The 25,881-nt window shown below is 46.2% G+C and overlaps 1 protein-coding gene across 1 annotated transcript in view; it reads right to left on the bottom strand.

Moving 5' to 3' along the window:
- Positions 1-25,881, bottom strand: part of CYSTM1 (cysteine rich transmembrane module containing 1) — a 79,571-nt gene that overhangs the window by 48,047 nt on the left and 5,643 nt on the right. The window contains exons 3-5 of the mRNA XM_043573408.1: positions 22,674-22,751; positions 13,145-13,237; positions 12,557-13,051 (exon numbers count right to left, since the gene is read on the bottom strand). Of these exons, the coding sequence (XP_043429343.1) occupies positions 12,557-13,051; positions 13,145-13,237; positions 22,674-22,751 (666 nt within the window). The remainder of the gene's footprint in view (positions 1-12,556; positions 13,052-13,144; positions 13,238-22,673; positions 22,752-25,881) is intronic.

The following is a 25,881-nucleotide window of genomic DNA, read 5'->3' as shown; positions in this document are numbered from 1 at the left end:
ACAAAATTTGGCTAAAAGGAAAAAAAAAAACCACTTATAGTGGTTTTCCCTGGGTGCTGAAACTATGGGCAATTGTTACTTATATTCTTTTGTATTTCTGGAAGTTTTAATAAGGGAACTTCTCTAGTCAGGGGAAAAAAAGGTTTTCTTAGCGCCTTCTAATATTTTCAGGCTGCTCATCTTAACTGCTAGAACACCTCTGTAGGCCTCCTATCTATCCACTCACAGGACCCTGATATCCCTTCCTACTACTAATTTAACCCTTGTTGGTAACCTCTTTTATATCTGCTCTTCACTAATTTTTGTAGTCATTTCTGTAATTATAATTCTTTTTTCACAGGCTACTTCAGGTCCTTAAGTTCTTTAAATGTTTTCTTTCTGCTTCAAACTAAGAAGTCACTTGGCTGAGTATCAGACACGGGAGGAAAAAATTCTCTTGCTTACATACAGACCTCTTTGCTTGAAACTATTCTTATCACCAAAGCCAGAAGTCATGCTTATCCCTCCATCCTCACATATCCCACTTCAGAATTTTTTTTTTTTAATTTTTTTTTCAACGTTTTTTATTTTATTTTTGGGACAGAGAGAAACAGAGCATGAACGGGGGAGGGGCAGAGAGAGAGGGAGACACAGAATCGGAAACAGGCTCCAGGCTCTGAGCCATCAGCCCAGAGCCGGACGCAGGGCTCGAACTCCCGGACCGCGAGATCATGACCTGGCTGAAGTCGGACGCTTAACCGACTGCGCCACCCAGGCGCCCCTCCTCCTTCAGAATTTATAAAATTGTCTTAAAGTTTAAAAGCATGAGAGCAGATCTTATTCTAACGACCTCCTCTGTGTCTTTTTTTAACTCCTTGATTTGTTGGCCTTTTAACAAGATCTTTGTAAACAGAGTATTTATATTCTAGGTCCCTCACTTTTTCTTGATTCTCATACCCATAATTTTGGGTATGGTTTGTTGGGCTAAAAAAAGCTTTAGAATTACTGGTTTTGTGCCGCTCTATCCTCTGAGGCTTACAGTTTTCATTAAGTTTTAGCACTGGCATGTTGGTTTATTCCATTCATAGTCATTTGTTCATTCCACAAATACTTCCAGAAGCACCCACTGCGACCCAGCACCAGCGGTTCCAGGCACTACGGACATAATGGTAAGCAAGAACTTCCACTGGGGCTAGTGAGAGAGGCAGACATTAATGTCAGCAATTACAAAACCAAGCTGAGAGGGAGGAAGCACTTAGCACAGCAAGCTCAAAGTAGAGACAATAAGTCCTGCAAGTCAGAGAAAGCTACTGAGAGGAAGCAATTATCACATTGAGAGTTAAGCATAAACAGAAATCCCTGACTACTCACCCTTCACTGTCTGGTAAGAGACAACCGCCTGTGAGAAAGACCTGAGCACACTGGAGGAGGTGAATGGGTTCATTATGGCCAAAGTAGACAGGATGGGATGAGGCCAAAGGGTCAGCTCACAAACAGCCTTGCTAAGAATAAACCTCCATTTCACTGCAGCTTCCTTTTCTACAGTTATTACCTCTTGTAAAAGGATTCACCCAACTTTATTTATGCTTGTCTGGTACTGTTGGCAAACCTAACCATTTGTTTATTCAACGATAAACAGCATTCAACAATATTAAGGACACGACATCCCAGTACCAGGGGTATGAGGCCAAAAATCCTAGCTGGCTTGCTCTCGCCCTTTGGTACTGCTAACAGTAAAAATAAAATGACTCTTTCCATTTGTCTGTTATTGCATCAGATGGAAAATGCTGGAAGTTCTCCAAATTGCTAGGGTATAGTGATAGTTTGGCTATAAAGACGAGACAAAACTCACTATGGGCAGTCACCTTAATGAGTTCTGTAATTTTACTGAAACAGGTGCAAGAAGTGTGCAGGAATGGCCCCACCAGTACAGGAAGTTGTGTCGCAAACAAAGTGACTGGGCAGGGAGCACAGCTGAGAAGCAACAAATGGCCTCTACTCTGAACCCCAGAGCCCAGACCACAAGGACAGGCATTCCAGAACCATGGGCCTTCACCTAGGAACAACCTACTCCTGACACGGACAACTTTACACAAGAGCCCCGGGGACTAGCAACAGCAGGGGATTGACCTTTTAAAGAAGGTAGTGATGCTCCCAACAACAGAGCAACGCCGGGAGACCCGTGAGAGTTAATTATCACAACATGGGCAAGATCTGTGATTTTATAACTTGCTCACCATTTCTAACACATTTTGCGGTGCCACCATTTCCTAAGTTGATTTTGTCCAAACACCGATTCTGGTGTCAATTTCCCAAATATTAGCCATCCCCTACCTCATTCAGGATCGTTTGTTCGCCAGTTCTACCAGGTCCTGAGCTGCCCTCATATAATCCATGAATGAGTATTAGAGCATGTCTTTTGTGTCAACATCCTGGCCTGCAGCCTCTCTGTGGAGGACACAATGACACATATCTCAGAAATGGCGCCTTTCACGGAACAAGGGCATCAAAAGGCACGTGAAAGTTGAAGAAATAATGGTGGATCATCTATCTCTGGAGGCCCTGTCCTAGAGTAATGAAGAGCTTCAAACAGCATCTAATTTTCCTTTCTCACACAGAATTTGACATAAAAACAAAAACTAGAGAGGAACCTAAAATCCTGCCAACTATTTAGCAACATGGTTTGGTAATGCCATTCTGGTTAGTGCTTTAAGCCACCATCCCCAACATTAAGATAACACAAAGACGTAAGCATATTCAACTTGTCCTGATACATTAGTAATAAAGTCTAAAAAGTCATCCCCATGTTACTTATCCACATTACTATGTGGATATTTATGTGGATATTATATAATTATCAACATTATTTGAAAATATTACAGCCAATCAATCTCACCTCCCTCCAACATTAAATAAACTTGGTAGGCATATTTTTTTCTTCTATTTAAAAAAAATTTTTTTTTAACGTTTATTTTTTTGAGACAGAGAGAGACAGAGCATGAACAGGGGAGGAGCAGAGAGAGAGGGAGACACAGAATCTGAAACAGGCTCCAGCTCTGAGCTGTCAGCACAGAGCCCGACGCAGGGCTCGAACTCACGGACCGCGAGATCATGACCTGAACCGAAGTCGGACGCTTAACCGACCGAGCCACCCAGGCGCCCCTGGTATGCCTATTTTAGCATTCAGCCAGCCTGGGAGACTTCGAGAAAATCCAGAGAAGTTCCCCTCCAGAGAGGTAACATATCACCCGATAACATTTTTTTGTATAAAGCTTTCTATAAAGAACCTCTTGCTGGATCCATACTTGTTGCTCTATAAAATCTAACATCAACACTTACTAAACAGCCATTAAAAAAATAATTGCTACATGAAAATATCTATCGACAACTAAAATAGCCTACCTAAGCTGTCTAGGCATTGGTATACCATTCCTCCCTAATGTTTGGAGGAAACATCCTTTCTTTTTACAGAGTGATGATTCTGTTCTCTTACATATTCCTCAATAAAGGTATGTTTTTAAGTGAAACCTTTAATAAGTAACAACACCCTATCCTTCGAACCAGCAATTCACCCTTTAGGAATTTATCTTACAGATATATACTAGTTCTGGAATGCAAAAAAAAATTTTTGAATGCACACAACTTCATACCCCCTCCACAGATATTACAGCATTTATTTATAATAGCTATATAACACCTCTCTCTCTCTCTCTCACACGCACACACATGATGTATAACATCCCAAAGGGCCACCAATATGGGAATGGTTAAATAAACCATGGAACTTCCAAACCATGGCATCGCTATTTGGCCTTTAAGAATGAGGCAGAAGGGGCGCCTGGGTGGCGCAGTCGGTTAAGCGTCCGACTTCAGCCAGGTCACGATCTCGCGGTGCGGGAGTTCGAGCCCCGCGTCGGGCTCTGGGCTGATGGCTCAGAGCCTGGAGCCTGTTTCCGATTCTGTGTCTCCCTCTCTCTCTGCCCCTCCCCCGTTCATGCTCTGTCTCTCTCTGTCCCAAAAATAAATAAACGTTGAAAAAAAAAATTAAAAAAAAAAAAAAAGAATGAGGCAGAATTACATGTGCTGATATGGAAAAACGCCAACAGACTCAAAACAGCAAATTGCAACACAACGCATTCTATTACCCCATTTGGGTTTAAAAATAAAGTTCTATTTCTAAACTTGAATACATTACAGTTATATTAATGAATATAATTATTCATTCAACTGTACTTTTTTGTTATATGTAATTTCCACACATATTTGACAATAAAAGTTAAAACCCCTGCTGATCATCTTTGGGTAAAGTCTGCCACATGGCTTTTAGGAGAAAAGAATCCATCTCCTAACTCACTAAACGGAAAGCCATGCTTCCAACAACCATCTAAACTACCAGTGAGAAAACACTCTGTTCCAGTTGCCACATGGAAAACCCCAGCTCCAGAGCAGAATCCACAGCTGCAAATGGTCTCATGGCTTCCAGGATCGCCTCGCCAAGGACCCCCTTTCCAGCCTTTATTGCTCATATACGGTTCTCTGCAGAAACCACAGGTCTGCCTGGATGTAGGATTTACTTCTGCCTTCAGCTTCTCGAAGGACTCCCCAAGGGTGGACCTCAGCTTCTGTGATAGCTCCCAACAACGCCAGCAAATCCTGACAACTCCCTCCCCACACCACTGGGACCCCCAAGTGGGGAAAAGACACCTCCACCTCACCCAACCACTCAGCTCAGGGAGTCTGGTCAGTAACCGAGCTAAGATGCTATCTGAAAGCCAGTGGGGAAGTAAAGGTTGGCTCCTCCTCAGAAAAAAAGGTTGGGGACCTCTGAATTAAATCTAGTCACTGGGACATATGGGACAGCATTGTAACTCCCGGAACTTCAAATAGTCAGCCCTCAAAGTGACAATGGAGAGAAAATGAGGCCCAGCAAGAGGGAGCATGGAAAGAGAAAGCGGCAGTGAACACAAGGGACAGAAAAAGAGGAAAAAAGCTATTAACACAGAAAGTGAGTTGGGGACATGAAAGGATAGGTTATAGCGGGAGAGAGGGAAAAGAGCCCAGCTCTGCCCCCTGCCAAGTTGAGAGGACACACTAAAAAGGGACAGGTCCATCCCTCTCAACAAGCCTGACAAGGCCACTTCCCAGGCCAGGTCCCCCACCAGCACAGCCCCAGAAAGACTGGCTCCCCTGCCCCCTCCCAGAGCATTAGATTAGGCTTTGTGGGAAACCTGAAATCCTGATGGCTCAGAAAGAGGCCCCTACAGCTTAATGTGCTGGCAATTTAACTAAGCACTCCTGGTTCCTGCCGGCTACCAGGCCAGTCAGGGCTTTGCTCTGCCATTAGCGCGCTCTCATGACCCTCTGAGAAAAGCAGCAGCCTAGCCAGAGCTGTGGGGTGCCTCTTAATGGGCAGGAGGGAATCTCCCTTCACACCAGCAAGAGACACTGCTGCCTGCCATGTGCCAATGTGGGCTGCCCGACCAGACCTTACCGTCACGAGGCAGCGACGTCTCTCCCCTCCTTTCTTCATCTTTGTAACTTTAGAGCCACAGACATCAAGGCCAACAAAGGCTAGAAAAAACAAATGCTAGGTAACTCCAAGATTTCCGTCACTAACATCCACAAAGAGCTACTGTGTATGAGGACGACAAGGGGCTCAAAGTAGTGTAAGATACTCATGAGTTAAAAACAAAACAAAACAAAACAAAAAAACTGCATCCACCCAGAAACAAACGCTTATATGGTCAATTAATCTACGACAAAGGAGGCAAGAATATACAATGGGGAAAAGACTGGTCTTTTGGTGCTGGGAAAACTGGACAGCTACATGCAAAAGAATGAGACTGGACCAATCTCTTACCATACACAAAAATACTCAAAGTGGATTACAGACTTATATGTGAGACCAGAAACCATAAAACTAAAAGAAAACATATGCAATATTTTTTTTTAATGTTTACTCTTGAGAGACAAAGAGAACATGAGTGGGGGCAGAGGAGAGAGGGGGAGAGGGGGGGAGAGGGGGGAGAGGGGGGGAGAGGGAGGGAGAGGGAGGGAGAGGGAGGGAGAGAGAGGGAGAGGGAGGGAGAGGGAGGGAGAGGGAGGGAGAGAGAGAGGGAGAGAGAGAGGGAGAGAGAGAGAGAGGGAGAGAGAGAGAGGGGGAGAGAGAGGGAGGGGGAGAGAGAGGGAGAGGGAGAGAGAGGGAGAGGGAGGGAGAGGGAGAGGGAGGGAGAGGGAGGGAGGGAGAGGGAGGGAGAGGGAGGGAGAGGGAGGGAGGGAGAGGGAGGGAGAGGGAGGGAGAGGGAGGGAGAGGGAGAGAGAGGGAGAGAGAGGGAGAGAGAGGGAGAGAGAAGGGGAGGGAGAGAGGGGGAGGGAGAGAGGGGGAGGGAGAGAGGGGGAGGGAGAGAGGGGGAGGGAGAGGGGGAGGGAGAGAGGGGGAGGGAGAGAGGGGGAGGGAGAGAGGGGGAGGGAGAGAGGGGGAGGGAGAGAGGGGGAGGGAGAGAGGGGGAGGGAGAGAGGGGGAGGGGGAGAGAGAGGGGGAGGGGGAGAGAGAGGGGGAGGGGGAGAGAGAGGGGGAGGGGGAGAGAGAGGGGGAGGGGGAGAGAGAGGGGGAGGGAGAGAGGGGGAGGGAGAGAGGGGGAGGGAGAGAGGGGGAGGGGGAGAGAGAGGGGGAGAGAGAGGGGGAGAGAGAGGGGGAGAGAGAGGAGGAGAGGGAGGGAGAGGGAGAAAGACAGAGAATACAAAGCAGGCTCCAGGCTCTAAGCTATCAGCACAAAGACCAACACAGGGCTCGAACTCACAAACTGAGATCATGACCTGAGCCGAAGTTGGGACACTTAACCTACTGAGCCACCCAGGTGCTCCTAAATTTTTTATTATTTTTTTTAAGGCAGTAATTTATTTGACATTGGTCATAGGAACATTTTTCTATGATGCGCCTCCTCAAGCAAGGAAAACAAAAGCAAAATTAAACTATTGGGACTACACCAAAATAAAAAGCTTTTGCACAACAAAAGAAACCATCAACAAAACCTGCTGATGGGAGAAGATATTTGCAAATGATTGATCCAATAAGGGGTTAATATCCAAAATATAAAGATCTTTAAAATATATAGACAGATCAATCTTATACAACTCAACAGCAGAAAAACAAATCCAATTAAAAAATGGGCAGAGGATCTAAACAGACAATTTTCCAAAGACGACATACAGATGGCCGACACATGAAAAGATGCTCAACGTCACTAATTATCAGGGAAAAGCAAATCAAAACCACAAACAAACAGCACCTTACACCCATCAGAATGGCTGGAATCAGACAAGTAACAAGAAGTGGGGGTGAGGATGTGGAAAGGAGCCCTTGTGTACTCTTGGTGGGAATACAAACTGGTACAGCCACTGTGAAAAACAGTATGGAGGTTCCTCAAGGCAAAAAGAGAATTACCATATGATCCAGTAATTCCACCACTGGGTATTTACCCAAAGAAAACCAAACCAAACCAACCAACCAACCAAAAACTAATTTGAAAAAATAAATGCACCCCTATGTTTACTGCAGCATTCTTTACAATAGTCAAGATTAAGGACAGGGCGCCCAGCTGGCTCACTCAGTGGAACACAGCACTCGTGATCTGGAAGTTGTGAGTTGACATATGCTCCCCAAATGATCCTGCCCCAGGTCCTGACACCGAAAGCTGACTGGTAAAGTACTGCAGGCGGCATCAACAATGTCAAGTGGCAGAAGTCTAGCACCTCCTCCCAGGTGGTCGCCTTCCCAAATAACTTTACAGTTAATTGTTCCCCATCCCTATCTTTCTTTGCACAACGAGCACGTGGTCTGATAGTTTTCAGTAATGATGTATTTTTTGGAACAACTCTCTGGGGACTAATGATTCTTTCAGCATAAACTGGAGAACTAAAGATAGGCACTATGAATACAGCATTACTCCCCAGGGAGTAAACTCAGCTCAAACCCTCCTCCCACCATGACTACCAACACTCCCTTAAACCTTTTAATTGAAAGGGTTCACAAAAATATAAATCATCCCTTGTTTTCGGCAAAATCATACACAGGCTTGCTGTCCATAGAGACTAGATTCAAACCATTTGTCTTCCTGGCTTTAGAAATGAGGATCCATCCAGTTTCCTAACTGGTTCTGAAGCCTACAATCAATACCCACCTATGTCTCCTAAATATCCCACCTATGTCTCCTAAAACCTACTTAAGAAGTCAGCGAGTTCATTTCCTTTTGAAGAGTCCTTTGTAAACAGCACACCAAGTAGTGTGAACCTTTTTGGCCGGAGGGTCAACTCATGCCCAATCCCCTCGCTTCTATGCTGCTGTTTAATTGCTGACTCCCACTTTATAGCCAAGCCAATTAGCAGCCTTGGCCAAGCGCTGCCTGAGAAACACAAGCCTCTCTGGTCAGAATTCCCCTCATGCCTAGTCAACAAATGCCAGAAGTCTAAGAGATGGATATTATAGTTCTATAGAGTCCCTGGGCACATCAGCAAGCATGTGGGTGTCTGACTGAGTAAGAGGACCAACGGACTGACACAGAACACGGGAATTTTAAAAGATGACTATTTCACTCCTCATTTAATTTAGGGAGCATTATTATCCACTTTTACCTCTGATGAACTTAATAACTAACTCCTTTAGAGTTGAAAGGATTTTGGATAGAAAAAGCTCCAGAAAGCTCCACACCCAGCTAGGTTACTGGTTTATTCCAGGCACTTTAAGGGAAGCAGAAAAGAGTGGGGAACCATTTGAAATTATTTCCTTATCAAACACAAACATGGAGTTTACCTTCAGGCCTCCAGATCTTGATTATAAGTGTACTGATAAGCCTAAATACCCCAGGAAAAAAATAATAAAAACACCTTAGAGTTTGAATGAGGCTTTCACAAAAATTTAGAATGTCCATCTCTTTTTTATTTCACTAATCTCAAAACATCCGTTCATCCAAGAATTACAATTTTCAGGGAGAGCAGCTCAGGGAGACTCCCCTTAGTCTCCGTCTCACCTCTCTTAACTTGTGGAGTCTTTTTTTTTCAAAAATTTTTTTTTAAGTTTATTTATTTTGAGAGAGAGCGCAAGCAGGGAAGGGGCAGAGAGACGGTGGGGGGGAGAATCCCAAGCAGGCTCTACACTATCAGCACAGAGCCCGAAGCAGGGTTTGATCCCATGAACCTCGAGATCGTGACCTGATCTGAAACCAAGAGTCGGGCGCTTAACTGACTGAGGCATCCAGGCGCCCCCTGACTTGTGGAGTCTTGAGTAATCCTTTTTGCCATCTTTGGCTTTGCTGGACAAAGCCAAAAGCTGAACCCACAACTGGTGACCCTGACGTGATAAGCCAAACCCGAAATTGGTGACCCTAAAGTGAAAGTGATAGCTTTGAGAGGAAGATTTTTAGGTGGCAGAATCGACATGTTCAGGAAAAAATGGGACATTGTCCGGACTTCGGATAGACCTCATCCTGGACAACAGTGGAGACTATGCCCACAAGTGACCAAGGCAAATGATGTCACCTGGGGACAACTTAAGAGCTCGATCAACATGTAACCAAAGTAATGTGCCATGGCAGAGGGCCACCAACCCCAGAAAACAGGTTTTTAGCATATCTAGCTGTGGTTTCTCAAAACTTGGCTAAGCCCTCAAAATGATCTACACCATAGTGGCCTCCTTGAGACATCATGAATGACAACAGATTGCCCTCCTCAACTCCCATGAACAAGATTCTTTAAAAAAAAAAAAAAAAAAAAAAGAGGGATATGTAGGAAATCAAATAGCTATGTCCTGGTTAAGGAGATTATAGGAAACACATTACACTGCTTTCTGGCCCTGCAGAGGACACCTGACCACTATCTAGTTAAGGCATATTTAGGGACTGGGTCCTGCCTGTGCTCATGAATTCCTGAGACCATGTTATCTATGGAATATCTCTTTTGTACTCTTGGGAATGCCTTGTTTCTTTGCACGCTTTCTATAAGTTCTTACTGGCATGTAGCCCCTGACATATTGCGCAATGTTTTCCCTATAACATATACCTAATAAATACGGGAGCTTGTCAACAGTTCGGGGAGACTTCCCTTAGCCTCGCTGTCACCTCTCGACTTGTGGAGAAAAAAAAAATTCAGCTTTGGAGGAGCTTACATTGATGCTTTGGAGGAGCATCAATGTAAGTAATGAATTAATTACATTAATTTCATGTAAGCCTCTCATTAATTCTCCTTGGTATCTGGGAAGGGAGTACTAACCATTATCCCGTTTCAAGGTCGAGGAATGTTACCATCCCAAGAACGGTGGGCCCTGCCCAGGGCCTTGGGTGACAAAGGCCAAGGACTGAGAATTCTCCTTGGCTCAGTCTCTGGCCTATACCCCAGCCCTACTTCTTACTTTGGCTGAGAGCCCCTTAAAGGAGAGCATTCCTGTTCTTCAACACAGGAACAGCCAGCCCTGGGAGCTATCATAGCTTATGTTTAGGGAAATACACAAACTTTTTTTTCCTGACAATGAAGTCATATTCTCTACCAATGGGAAAACTTGTGGGGGTGGTACGGGTGAATGAAAGTGGAAAATTTCCCAAAACTCTTGGCCTACTTAACCGCCCTGACAGCACATAGTTATAGTGTTTGGGGGTTGGGGGCTGTTTCTTTCCAAAGGAAGCATGATTAGTTGGCTGGTTCAAATACTTTTGAAGAGATTTAGAAAATGGTTAACAACGGTTTAAAAAAGTGGCCAAGAAATCTAACCTCCAGAGATTCTTGTGAAGCATGGGACTCCTGTAAAGACCTTTAAAAGTCACTATCATAACAAGCCCTACCACTTGTAATATTATAAGGAAAAACTCTTCAGTACATGCTAATGCGTGATAAACAGCCATTGCTCAGGTGACCTATCTTAAGCCTTCTTTTACAGAGAATGAAGTCACTGATCTGAAGTGAAGTTTATTTTCCCCAGGTGCCACCACTCTGGATTTGCCCTCCCTTGAGTGCTGTGCTGGTTTCTACATTTATACACAAACCAGCTGCGGCCACCTTCCCAAGTTCTCCGCAGTTCCCGAAACCACTTTTTACTGGACAGGATCCCTGGAGGTCCAATTCTATTTTCTGCAGCAAACATACACAAAACAAATTGGTAGCAAGGCTCAGTCACTTCATGTCCTTCCAGAAAACATAAGTTGTTAAGGTTTCGTATAAAATGGGGCACTTGGGTGGCTCAGTCAGTTAGGGCCCAGACTCCTGATTTCGGCTCAGGGCATTATCTCACGGTTCGTGGGTTTGAGCCGCATGTCCGACTCTGCACTGTCACCTTGGGATTCTCTCTCTCCCTCTCTCTGTCCCTCTCCTGCTTGTGTGAGCAATCTCTCAAAATAATAAACTTAAAATAATAAAGGATGGCAGTGCTATTTGTGTGTGTGTGTGTGTGTGTGTGTGTGTGGTCACAGAATTAGTAAATTTCAGAGCTGGGAAAAACCCTAAATCACCAAATCATTCCTTTTCAATAATCAAAACTTCTTGTTTCTCAGGAAATTAAGACAAACATCCAATTAACACTTAAACAGCCTTAGGTGGAGAAGCCCACAAGTTGAGGGTAATAGATGTGAAAGGAGAACTCTTAGTTCTATAATTAACAAAGCATGGGACTCCTTTCAGTTTCCCCAATGTTCCATTTTCATGTTTTGGCATTGATTATCCTGTAATAAATTTCCCCCATTAACTCTCCTACCAATCACTTGGGGGTTGGGTTTCACTTTGGGAATCAGAGGCATTTGTACCATACTCTGAAACCTCTGAAGGCCAAGTGTTGTGGACAATACAACCTCCGCACTTAATGAGACAGGCAATCTCACACATAGCCATTAAATCTGGTCTAAAGAGACAAGAGGGGCACCTGGCTAGATCAGTCAGTAGCGCCAGCGACTCTTGACCTTGGGGTTGTAAGCTGAAGCCCCACGTAGGGTGTAGCGATTACTCTGAAAAGTAAAATCTTTAAAAAAGACAGACAGAGAGAGAATAAGAAAATGAACTGCAAATGGGTGTTTCCCTTCTCTTTGAGGATTTTTCAATCTGCTAACAATGGCTCGGGTGTAGGCAGGCACCTGGGTGCTTTCGTCCTCACCCGTTATAAATATTTCCTAAGCAGGGGTCGCAGAATCCCATCAGACCAGAGTTCTAGGTGTGGTCACCTCTTTCCCAGGCTGTCGCAACAGCCCCCTCAGTGTCTCCCCATCCCAGTGTTCTCCCGACCCCCAATCCAGCCAACGCTTCAATGGCTCTCCCACAGCACACAAACCCTCAGCTGGGCACTCAAAAATATTTCCTAACCGGTCCTAACCTAATCCTCCAAACTCCCCCCCCCCCCCAACAGCCCTAGCACTCGGTCCAGTCACCCAACAGTCGTCGTTCCTTTACCTCTAGCGCAAAGCTCATGCTCTCCTTCCGCAGACGTCCCTTTTTCCTCCCTCCCTTCTCCAGAGGTCCTCTTCCCCTCTCTCAGCTTCTTCCAACCCCCAACCGCAGCAGGGAGATTAGTCCCCACCCCTCAGGACTCTGCTCAGATTTCACCTACCCCAACAGGTCCACTGAGATCCCAATTCACTCCCTCCTTTTCCCCGAAGCACTTTCTCTGAATACGCCGGCCTCTGCTTCCACTCGTGGGGCTCCCAAGCGGCCTCCCGGCACCAGCCTCCCCCCTCCCCCCCGCCCCGGCAGCTCCTCAGAAATCGCTGCCCAAGGAGAAAAGTTGCACAAGCCTCTCGCAGAAGTCCCCCGGGACGGGGTGTGGCGAGACCCGCTCCGAGCACGCCGACTCCGGGCACCGGGAGGCCGCTTGAAATGCTGAGCGCCTTTAGTTCACGGCCCAGAAGACGGGCGGGCAGCGCAGGATCTCCACCCTCCCGGCCTCCGCCAGCGGCTCGCGACCGACAACCGGATGAACAGCGGCGGGGCTCCCGGGTGGGCTTTGGGCCGGCTCCCAGCCCCTCCCCGGACGCTGCGCACACCCCACCCTGAGTCAGTCCACCTCGCCCGGGTGCCCGCCGCTCTCGGGGCGCTCTTTGGGGAGCTCGGGGGCGCGCCAAACCCCCGAAGGGCCCCGCCCTCACCTCACCCGCTCCCTAGTCCCAGCCTGGTCGGGCCCGCGGCCGCCGCGCCTCACCTCTTCTCTTCTCCAACCGGTAGGGCACTGGTTTGTTCCGGACCTGATCCGACCAGATGAGACCGCACCAGATACACTGCACCTGCCACCAAGCTGGAGAGGAGCAGCGGCGCGCCTGACGTCACGGCCGCCCCGAGCGCCGCAAGCCCGGAGTCACCTGATCACCCTGGCAACGCGCGCGGGGCGGGGCGGGGCGGGGCGAGGCGAGGGGCGGTGTCACAGCGCGAGCCCCGCCCCCAGCCGCCTGGCCTCCGGGCGCCTACCGAGCGCTGCGGGTCGGTCGGTGCAGTGGGGACTGGAGACGCCAGCCTGGCCTCCCTGCCCCCGCCTACGCTCCCGCCTCCGAGGCGGGTTGGACCTGAGACTCCCAACAGACACTCCTCTCTGGTTGGATCAGTTCGCCGAGACTCCAGATGATATCTTCTCGCCGCCAGTGCAGATGCCTGGAAGGCAGGCCTTGGGTCCCTGTTGTATCCTGCTCTGGCAGGGTTCGTTGTAGGCCGCTCCTCCTGGTGTCTGCTGGGTCTAGCTACTTCGGGGGATTATTTCCTGAGCTGTACGGGAAAGGACCGGGGCTAAGGCTGACTGGATTGCTCTCCGGCAACTTTTCCCCATAAACTTTACAGCAAGTAGTGCAGCCTTTGATACGGAATGTGTTTAAGACCTCATTCATTCAGGCTCAGACTTCCTGTCTTAAGTCCTTCCTCTCTTCCAACGGAAAGAGAAAATCACCAAAACACTCCCTGAGCAAAGTCGAGGAGAAACCTAGGAGTCCAACTTGCATAGATTTTTTTGTTAGTCATTTCAGAAATTGATTTTCCTCCAGTGCCCTTCTCTTGCTTGCTATAACCATAGGCCTACACCTCTACTGGCTTAGACCATCAGCTTCAAAATGAAAATTTCACATCCTGTGGAGGTCCCAGTTTGAGAACCCCTGCTTATCTCACCACTTGACTTCTTCCTGATTGAGTTTCAATTAAGTTGTAGGATCATTCCCTGCACTGCTATGGACATTTCATATACATTGTCCTTCCCTCTCAGACTATGGGATTTTAGACCTGTAAAAATAAAAACCATAGCCCCTAAACGGTGTCACTTTGGCCAAGTCACAAAAGGGAGGATTAAGAACGTAGCCTAACTACAGTTTCAACTTCTGCCATAAACATAGGAATTTTCTGATCAGCACCAATGAGGCAATCTGTAACCTGGTGCTCTCCATCCTTTAAAGGAAAATGAGGTAATCTGCCTTATACGAAGTCTTCTACTCCACCCTTCTAAAGGAAGGTGACCTGGTGTGAAAGAATCCTGTCCTTTCTTTTGCTAGTAACTTCCTGCCCCAACCACCTTTTTATAAAACCTTCCATTTTATAGAACAGAACTCCTCTCTGTTTGGTACATGGGATGCTACCCGATTTTGGAATCATGTAATAAAGCCAGTTAGATCTTTAAATTTCCTCACTTGAAGGGTACCTGAGTGGCTCAGTCAGTTGAGCATCCGACTTTGGCTCAGGTCATGACCTCATGGCTCCTGAGTTCCAGCCCCAAATTGGGGTCAGTGCTGACAGCTCAGAGCCTGGAGCCTGCTTCATATTCTGTGTGTGTCTCTCTCTACCCTTCCCTGCTCACTCTGTCTCTCTCTCAAAAATAAATAAAAACATTTTAAACAGTGAAATTTCCTCAGTTGAATTTTATTTAACAGACAAAAAAAGTTACTTTATCATCAGTTTATAGTGAGCACCTTTTGGCAAATGCCCAGCTGACTAAGGCATTGAAGATCAGGAGTTTATGGGTAATGTGTCTCATATTAAAATACCACCTGTACTGTTTATTATTTACTTGATAGTTGTGTTTAAGCGATACTTTTTTACTTTGATACACTTATTTTTATTTTTGAAGTTTATTTATTTTGGAGAGAGAGAGCAAGAGTACACCAGTGGGGAGGGGCAGAGAGAGAGGGGGACAGAGAGAATCCCAAGCAGGCTCCACACTGTCAGCGCAGAGCCTGATACAGGGCTTGAACTCACGAACCTCAAGATCATGACCTGAGCCAAGATCAAAAGTAGGACGCTTAACCTACTGAGCCACCCAGGCGCCACCCCCCCCCCATACATTTATTTTTCAGAGGAACACATATAAATGGGGGGAAAGACAGTTGTGAAAGGTAGAAAAAAAAAACCATAGCTTCAGACAGAAAGAGTTGTACTAATAGAGGAGATTGAAAACATCAGCCCAGGTTCCAAGGGGCAGAGATCAGTGGGCAGGAAGATACTGGGAGCAGGGCAGGGGCAACCAGACCTGGGGTGTATGCAGAGCTAAGGAAGGGAACTCCACCTGGACATCAGGTAGGGCAGGGATAGAGTTGGGCCAGAATGAAGTTTGAAGGATATGGTGGAAGGAAACGTGCTGGGAACTGAGACAAAGAAGGACTTGGAGAGGAAGGAGAAGCAGCAGTGGTTTGGGAAAGGGTTGCTGAAAGAGAGGGCAAGATAAAGAGAGATCCAAGAAGGGGTGTGAACAGCATTTTGAGAAGGAATGCTGAGTGATTCCAGTGTCTTTCCAGGGTTGGTAGGGGAACACAGCATTGTCTGTTGGCCTCTGAGGAATGAAGATCATTCAGGCACACCCCCAATCATATTTGGACCATCAGGGGGCAAGATCTACCCTTCAGAGAACACTGATGCTGAGGGAAGACCAGAGACTGCATGTCCATAACTACACTCTGACAGTAAGACTTTTTTGGCTGGAAAATTTTCCAGGCCCTTAGGGGGCAAGCATATGCCTCTGAAATTCTAATGAGGGCAGGGCAAGGTGAAGACGGGAGTATAAGGCAGGGATAACTGCCTTAAAAGGGAAGAAAGTTTCTCATGCCAGCTGGGACTCGTGGGGGTTATGCTGGGGAGGAAGAGATGATGAGACAGGTTTCAGTAAGGCCCCTCCCATTTTACTGGGTTGGTTGGGAGTGAGAGGGCCTGACTATCAAAAGAAAAACAGAACATTCCCCACCCCCACCCCCACCTCCACGGTGAAGAAGTGCTCTCATGTGAGTCCAAACCCCAAGAGTGTTGCTGGCAGCATCCAAGGACCAGAGAGATGTGGCCAGGGAGTACATCCTATGTGGCGCTTTTCTAGAATTTGACCTCAAGTCCCAGGACTCAGCAGTGGGGCCAGTGATAGAAGCTGCTGGAATTTCACCAAGTTTCTTTACAACAGCATTGAGCCTCCTTCCATCCCTAGAGATAAAGAAAAATGTCTGTGTAGAAGACCCTGACAAAGCATATTTTCTGTAAAAGTTCATTAGCCACAGAAACTACAATGGCTTTTCCACATTTGTGAATTCAAGAGAACCATCTTCTAAGGATGGCAGAGGCAGGCATGATGCAGTGGTTGGGAGCCTGTGCTCTGAGATTTATCCATTTTGTGAACTTGGGCAAGTTACCCATTTTCTCTGAGCCTCAATCTAATCTGTAAAAGGGAGCTAATAACACCTACCTCATAAGAATATCATAAACTTTACGTGAATTCTTGATCAAAAGAAGAATCCAGATTCAAGATTTTTCACAAGGTCATTTTATTTCACTTTTTTTTTTTCCTCTTTTAAGTAGGCTCTACTCCCAGTGTGTGGCTTGAGCTCACAACCCTGAGATCAAGAGTCACACGCTCTATCAACTGGGCCAGCCAGGTGCCCCTTCACAAGGCCATTTTAAAAACCATCATATTTCCCTGTATCCCATTTGTTCACTCAACAATTGGATGAAAAAATATTTCTTTAGATGCCTAATGTGTACTCAATGCTGTGAGAGATACTAAAGGAAAGGTGTTCCCTCACCTTGTCCTCCAGGCATCTGCCTCCTGATGGGACAGCAAGATCGCATGAGACCTGGAGGAACCCTGTGAAGTTGAATGCTCAACTAGGTGGTCATGCCCTTCTGTGCCCGCAGCATTCAAGGAGAGGGAGGCCATGCCAGCTACATTGGCCAAGCTGGGATACACGAAAGGCAAGGTGTGGAGCAGAGCCTTGAAAGGCAGGATTTGGAGAAGGGGGAGAAAAGAGAGCATTCTTAATCTTGGTCCTGTCATCCAGATGACATGAGCGCCTGGGAAAAGGGCTCAGTAAATATTTGCTGAATGAGTGAATGAGTGAATGCATGAATGGCTAAACAACTAAGCAAAGACAACAAAATCACAGAACAGTGGGCACAACTGTAAGACTAGCCTAAGTGGACCAAGGAAATGGTAGAGTTGTGAGAAGTAAGGTAGAGACAGAGCAGATTGTGGAAGAGCCTTGGAGATAGCAGAATCTTCTGGTAGGAACATGGGCTTTGGAGCTGGAGTGACAGGTTGCATTTGGACTCCATCTCTTACTGTTCATGTGACTTAAGCAAGTTACTCAAACTCTCTGTGTATCAGTTTCCTCATCTGGGAAAAAATAGGGATAACATTAATAACCATAGCATCATTTTGAGAATTAAATGAGATAATGCATGTGAAACCGTAGCACAGTGCCCAGCATGCAGTAAATGCTCCAAGTGGTTAGCTTTTATTCTTGGTATTAGCTTTATCCGAGGCCAGGAAGAAGAGTATACATTCAATATGAAAACTACAGGGAGCCACTGGAGCTCCTTGAAGCAGGAAATGGGGATGGGATGCAGTCTTTTGGAAAGAATCATTGGGCAGCAGAATTCAGGCTGGTCAGAAGGTAAAGGGCAACCACGGCAAAGATGCAGCCGCAAAGGGTAAAGACGAGCTGGCCGAGGACTGGAAACAAGGCTTCCTCAAAAAGAGAAAGCCTGCCGCCAATAGCTCATGGATTTGTGGAAGTTGGAGCCTGGCATGCAGAAGTGCTCAGTAACTCTATGAAACGAACTTCTCTACATGCTGTGCAAGCTGAATGACATCTTTCTAGAGCTCACAGGCTTAATGGCAAATGCTAGTGGGATTCCTCTACGTCAAGAACAAAGAGGTTTTTTTTTTAATGTTCATTTATGTTTTCAGAGGGACAGAGAGAGTGTGAGTGGGGGAGGGGCAGAGAGAGAGGGAGAGAGAGCATCCTAAGGAATGCTCATAAACTGTGACATAATGACCTGAGCCTGCGATCATGACCTGAGCCGAAAGCAAGAATTGGATGCTTAACCGACTGAGCCACCCAGGCGCCCCAAGTTCAGAGAGTTTTAAAACACTGGAAAAGTCCACTAAGACCTGGCCTCTGGTTTATTTCAATGTCTTCCCATTACGGGAGCAGACAAATGAACACATGTGAAAGGAAAGCCAGTGAATGTGGCCAGCACAAGCACAAAATCCAGCACAAGATGACCAGATTCTTTGTGTGTGTGTGTGTGTGTGTGTCAGGGTATTAAAGAAATGAGAAAAAAATTATGCTTCTTCTACTGTTTCTTAGCTCACTCCTCTGCCAGAGTCTAATGGAATTTGAGGTCCATGTCAAGGAAAAAGAGGCAAACTCATCAGTTTGCTTCTGGCCATGGATCATGGTTTTTGGTTTTTACCTGAGCAATGGGTCTCACACTTTTGTGCCTCCTTTTCTGACCTACATTTTCAAATTCTAATTTGTTATTCAGGAATATCTCCATTGCAATTGACTAAAATGCTATTCAAATTGTTTTAAGAAAGAAGGAGAGGGAGGGTGCCTAGGTGGCTCAATTGTTAAAGCATCTGACTCAGATTCGGCTCAGGTCATGATTTCACTGTTCATGAGTTTCAGTCACACTTCCGGTGAGCTCAAGCCCCTCTTCAGGTAAACACGAGCCCCGCTTCTTCTCTATATATCTTTTTCCCTCTCTCTCTCTCTCTCTGCCCCTCACTCACTTGCACCTTCTCTCTCTCTCAAAAAAAAAAAAAAAAAAAGGAGAGAGATTTTGTTTATCGGCTCATGAAACCAAAAATCCAGAGGTGAATCTGAGCTTCAGGTAAAGCTGGATCCAGGCATTCAAACAATGTCACCACTGTCCCAAGGAATCTCCTCTCTTGCTCTGTCTCTCTACATTCTCCAGCAGTGCCTCTGGCAGGGTCAGAATTATATTCTCACAGCAAAAAGTCCCAGCAAGCAAAAAGTATTACCTTTCCCAATAGTCTTTTTTTTTTAATTTTTTAAAAAAGTTTATTTATTTATTTTGAGAGAGAGAGAGCAGGGGAGGGGCAGAGAGCGAAGGAGAGAGAGAATCCCAAGCAGACTCTGTGCTATCAGCACATAGCTGGATGTGGGGCTCCATCTCACGAACTGTGAAATCATGACCTAAGTTGAAACCAAGAGTCAGACTCTTAACCAACTAAGCCACCCAGGTGCCCCTCTTTCCCAGTAGTCTTAAGAAAAGCTCCAGTTTGGAGTGGTTTTTTTTTAATGTTTTTTTATTTATCTTGAGAGTGTGCGTGCAGACGGGGGAGGGCCGGGTGGGGTGGAGAGAGAGAGAGAGAGAGAGAGAGAGAGAATCCTAAGCAGGCTCCATGCTCAGCACAGAGCCTCATGCTCAATCCCACTACCATGAGATCATGACCTGAGCTGAAATCAAGAGTCAGAGGCTTAACTGACTGCAACCCCCCCAGGTGTGCCCCGCCCCCTCCACCTCCACCTCCCCCCCCACACACACATTGGCGTCTTAGTGTTTGCACTGGCTTTGGGTAACTTGCTTTTTTCTGAATGTGTGGCTGGAGCCAAGAGATGTGATACCTTGGCTACTTCCATGCTCTCCTCTGGAGCTGGGGGTGGCGTTAGCCACCAACCAATTCCACAGTTGAAAGTATGCAAACAATGGCTTCCCTAGGAAAATTGAAGTTTAGTTACCAAAACTAGGAAGCATGGATGCCAAGCAGACAAAAAACACAGCTGACCCCTACAGGCCACAAATACCCAAGCCACAAGCTTATGAAAGGCTCCTGTAGACAAAAGTGATACAACAGTCCAATAAGCTAACATTGAATCCAGTTGGTAGTCAACCCATCTTCTGTATTTCCGGGAAGGTTGCATCCGAAGGGGAGAAAATTCCAGCACTCAGAGGTTTTAGCCTTGTTGAGACATGGCATAGAACCTGCCATTGGTTTTAGCTAAGTGCACTCTCCTCTCTGAAGTATTGTTTCTGAGGAAAGTGCTCCAGGGAGCACTTAATGCTTTAGATGTTGGTACAGTACCTCAAGTTCTCAAGAAGCATCACATAAATGTGTGCATTTTTAATTGTGACTTTTTGGAGCACTGATTCCTCAAGTGACCTGGTATCGGACAATGATCTTGGGATCCCAGTCCTGGAGGAAAACACATTTTTTCCTAGATGGTGACTCAGGGGATTACTGCAATAAAGTTCCCATCAATGGCTCTGAAGAAAAGCCCTGAAATATGCCAACCTATGTGTCCATTTGCATTTATACATATAAAATGGACTGCTAATAATAATTTAGGTCATGACATATGAAGCATGAAAACTCAGGGCAACATAAACCCACATATTCATTTAGTGCATTTGCTAAGTGTCTACCATGTGCCGGGGACTATCCTAAGCTCTGGGGATGCAGGAATAAACAAAACAAATTTAGAGAATGCTTGCATATATGAAGCTTGCGTTTGTAATAGGTGTGTCCATTTGTATGCATCTTCCAGTGGCCTCTGTTATTGACAGGAAATAGACACCAACAAACAAACCTGGCAAAGTCTCAGTGAGTACCTCCTCTAGCCTAGACTTTCTGTCTCTGCTCTTCATACCTTAACTGCATTATTCTCTTCTTCCTAGGGATTAAAAACAGGCATCAGAGAGATGCAGACACTTACTCAAGGGGCCATGGAAAGTAAGTGGTAGGGTCAAGACTGAAACTCGTATCTCCATATTTGCCTTTTAACCACTACCCTCTCTCAGGGTGTGGATGGGGGGGATGACGGAGAGTGGTGGGGACTATGGCAAACTGGAGAACAACCTCTGTGCAAAGGGAGCCACTATTATGCAGCTCCAGCCACGTGTCACAGGGAAATGTGGCCCACCATAGCTAGGTTTTCTGATTTTTCAAGAGGAGCCAGCAAACAGGATTTTGATGTGAAAACTAATTTTTAAAATACTGTGAAAACCAGAAACAATCTGTCTGGGTGTAATTCAGGCCCTGGGTCTGTCCCTCTACTAGAGGTCACACTGTGTCCAGGAGGGTCTCTGGGGACGTAAGAGTCCAGATAGCAGCTCTGAAACTAAATGTGGGCAGAAAGCTGCAAAAACAGCTGTGATCCTTGCACAAAGTATTTCTCAGGTTGATTTTAGAAGACTAAGGTAGAAAAACGGCGCCTTGTTTACTAAAAAAAACAAAGTCCTTAATGAAAGGTAAGAGTGAGGGAGCAGCTGGAACATTCCAACCTCCCCCCTCCCCCACCATGTGGAGGAGGTTGGCATAGAACCATCCTGTGGTGGGTTGACAGGCCACGCTTATCTGAAAGGGAAAATTTAACTTCAGGGAGGGCTTCGTGTTACATCTGAGGTCCTAATAATGATCATTATGCTGTCAGCACACAAGACATGGTTCAAAATAATTCTCCTCCTAAAAGTCACATTCTACTCGCTTCCTGGCCCTTCCTTGCCTCCTCCACCCTGTTGTCTCCCACGCTCAGCAAGCCTTTCCTCTTGTCCACCCCATTTGCCAAGGGTTGACAGGCAGGAGACACCGGGAGTTCTCATCACGTGGTGGTCTGGGGCTAGAACAGAGTTGGTGGCAGCTTCTCTTCCTGTCCTGCCTTTTAGGGGGGCGGGAGGGAGCACAGAAGAGCTTCCAACGTTTAAAAAACATTTGCACCATCCATAGAATGAAATTCTCTAAGACAATAGTTTTACTTAAAAAGTGTAAAGGAATTCCCATCCTCCAGATCTTAACAAGATCAGAAAACCTCTGTTTACTACAAGAATTGTTTCAGAGAGGGAGTGAAATCTGGCACATGAAAAATCCCATTTCTGCCCGCTCTCAAGATAGTAACTTTGCAGCCATATGCCATGAGTATTTCATCATAGCCAAACAGTACTGTGGTGCACTGGGGACAGATTTGCTGCTGCCGCCTCCTTCTGTTGCTGGAAGCATGTGGCACTGCCGTGAGAACCTTAGAAGATCAGGCAAGTGCTCCTGGCTGGGACCTCATACCTCCGTCTGTACCATGAGGCTTTCAATCCCAGCTCCTCTGGGCCCCGGGAGCCTTTTAAAGTAAAGGCCTAGATACTTTCTGAACAGGATGAGACAGAGAAAACTTGTACTCTGCCTTGCTCCCTTTCTTGGAAGATCATTTAAGATTAAGGAGTGAAGTGACCTGGGGCGCCTGCGTGGCTCGGTCGGTTAAGTGTCCAACTTTGGCTCAGGTCATGATGTCCTGGTTTGTGGGTTTGAGCCCCGTGTGGGGCCCTGTGCTGACAGCTCAGAGCCTGGAGCCTGTTTCAGATTCTTTGTCTCCCCCTGCCCCCCTCTGCCGCTCCCATGCTCACATTCTGTGTCTCTCTCTCTCAAAAATAAATATATGTTAAAAAAAATTTTTTTTTTAAATTAAAGGAAATGAAGTGACTTTTCCCACTTGTGGAGGCGAGGGCAATGCTGTGATTAGGAGGGTCCAGAGACCTGTCTTCCAGCCCTGGTTCATCAGCATCCTGGCCTTGGGACCCAGAACAATTTACTAAACCTTTTTAGGTCTCAGTTTTCTCATCTGTAAAATGGAAATAATAACAGGACTGAGCACATCAAGCTGTAGTGAAGGTTGGTGGGTGCACACAGTAAAAGCTGCTCTCTTTGCACAGAACTCACACAGACTTCACCATGGACTCCATGAATCCCCGACACGCCCTGCCATCCACAACCTAGGAGAGGATACATACGCACACAGGCTCAGTCTTGGCCTGACCGCTAGTTTCTGAGGCATCTTGGACACATAATCAGGAGTTACACGTGATGACCAGGGCCACTGTATTGTAATTCTTTAGTTGCAGCGACGAAGATAACAAGCTACCTTTGATCCCATTACATCCAGAGCCTTCTTTTAGATGTCACCTTTGCCTGAATTTCTGAACTGCTTTGGCCAAAGTCCAGATGAGAATGTGCTTGTCCTGCCTCCTGCCCCAGGCACCTGGAGAGGCCAAAATGGCAGCTCCGTAGGTATGAAGTCTACCAGCATCAGACTGGGTGTGGCACTTGGCGGTTTGTACACATACACATTCCTGGGCTCCATTCTAGACCCACCGCTTCTGACTCACTGGGGCCAGGGCCTAGGCATCTTCAAGTAACAAGCCCTCCGAGGGAGCAGGCACACATCAAAGTTAGCATTTAGGACCCTCTGGCGCCTCAAACTGCAGATCTTTTCCTCAACCTGTTTCTCCTGATCTGTCCTACTTAACCAGATCATCGTCCCCCAGGGAAGCCAGTCCTCAAAGCCAGAAACCAGGAAGTCTCCCAGCTTCAGGACAGGCCCAGTCACCTCGTAGCGGAGGGAGGCCCTTCGCCTTTTACCACCTGCTCCTGTTCAGGCCTTCCCTTGATCTCACTCCAGAAACAGTGGTCTTGCTTTCCAAGCCTGCCCATTTTGGACGTCTTGATCTGATATGTAAACCTGGGCGTGCCTGGGTGGCTCAGACCCTTGATCTCAGCTGAGGTCATGTCATGATCTCACAGTTTGTGGGTTCAAACCCTGTATTGGGCTTTGCACTGATGTGCGGAGCCTGCTTAGGATTCTCTCTCCCTCTCTCTCTACCCCCACTCAACTTAAAAAAACGTTTCATAAACTTTTAAAGAAATGTAAACCTGGCCCTAATACTCCCTTACTTAAAATTATTTAGGGGTTTTCCATCCTCTGCAGGACTCAAAAGCCCCTCTCCCTACAACCTCAGATCTCCTGCCACTTCTATTCCTACAGGGAAAACTCCAACTAAACTTACATTATGCTCAGGTCTTGAATGTTCCATGGGGCTGTGCACCTGTGGATTTCTATGGACACAGTTCCCTCCCCTGCAATATCCTTTCCCCTCTGCTACTCTTCCTTAAACCTCAACTGAAATGTCACCTCCTCTAGGACGCCTTCCCAGATGTTCCCAGGTTCCCAGTTCTGACTATTCCCTCCTTTATTTCTGTACACACCCCAAATATATCACCCATAACCCTGTATTGCTTTTATTTGCTTCTGTGTTTCTGCCCCACTAGACCATGTGCATTTTATCCATTTCAAATTCCAAACCTTTATCAGGGCTGATAAAGTCCTTCAGGATCAGGCTCCTGCCCACCTCTCCACCTAGTCTCCTTGCACTCTGCCCCACCCACTTCACCCAGTCACACTGGCCTGGGGACTGTGGCCAAGAGCACCAAACTCCTTCCTGATTCTGGGTCTTTGTTCCTGAGGTGACCTTTTCCTCGAGTGCCCTCCCCTAGATCTTTCCCTGGGTGTCTCCATCTTAACATTGAGATCTCTGCTCTAGTATCACCTCCTGAAGAGAACTTCCTTGCCCAGCCATCAGAAGTAGTCTTTCTTCCCCATTTTCCTCTCTTATAATACCATAATATCTTCCCTCTGGAACACTTATCACAAGCGATCACTACTTCTTGTTTAAAATCAGCCTTATTGGGGCGTCTGGGTGGCTCAGTTGGTTAAGCGTCCGACTTCGACTCAGGTCACGATCTCACGGTCCGTGAGTTCGAGCCCCACGTCGGGCTCCGGGCTGATGGCTCGGAGCCTGGAGCCTGCTTCCGATTCTGTGTCTCCCTCTCTCTCTGCCCCTTCCCCGTTCATGCTCTGTCTCTCTCTGTCTCAAAAATACATAAAACGTTAAAAGAAATAAAAATAAAATCAGCCTTATTGAGGTATAACTTGCATAAACAAAAGGCATCTGTTTAAGTTCACAGTTAGAGGAGTTATGACCCATATCCATATATCCACCACTCGACTTAAGATACAGAGTATTTCCATAACTTGTATAATTTTCCTGATCCCTCTTTCCAGTCAGTATTCTGTACCCACTTATGGCCAGCCCCAGACAACCACTGCTCTACTTCCTGTTCCCATAGCTCCATTTTGCTTGTTCTAGAACTTCATTTAAATGTAATCACAAGGTTGTACTCTTCTGTCTGGCTGCTTTCAGTCAGCATAATGTTTTGGAGGTTTAGTCATGTTGTAGCACTTATCAGTATTCGTGTCTTTATTACTGAGTATGAATATTCCACAATATATCTATTGGCCTGTTGATGGACACCCGGGCCATTTCCAGTTTGGGGCTATTATGAATAAAGCTATTTTGACAATTTGCATGCAAGTCTTTGTGTAGACATCCATTTTTATTACCTTCGGGTAAATAACTACATTGGATATATGATGGAGAACTATAAGATGGTAAGTGTATGTTTAATTTTATAAGATACTGCCAACCTTTTTTCCCAAGTGTTTTTCTATTTCACACTCTTACCAGCAGTGTGTGAGAATTCCAGTTGGTCCACATCCTTGTCAACACTTATTACCAGTGTTTTCAATTTTAGCCATTCTAATGGGTGTATGGTGTCATCTCATTGTGGCTTTAATTTATATTTCCCTAATGGCTAATAACACTGAACAAATTTTTCAAGTACTTACGAATATTTGTATATCTTCCTTTAAAGAATTTTTAAAAATCTTTTGCCGTATGTTAATTTGGTTGTTTGCTTTCTTTTTATTTACATATTTCTCCACATGTTGTAGATGCAGATTATTGTCAAAAATATGAATTGCAAAACTCTTTTCCACTCTGTGACACATAATGCTGTCTCTCCTC

Source organism: Prionailurus bengalensis, chromosome A1 (assembly GCF_016509475.1).
Source record: "Prionailurus bengalensis isolate Pbe53 chromosome A1, Fcat_Pben_1.1_paternal_pri, whole genome shotgun sequence".
NCBI lineage: Eukaryota > Metazoa > Chordata > Mammalia > Carnivora > Felidae > Prionailurus > Prionailurus bengalensis.
Note: the sequence above shows the minus strand (reverse complement) of the source record. Positions and strands in the feature narration are given on the sequence as shown.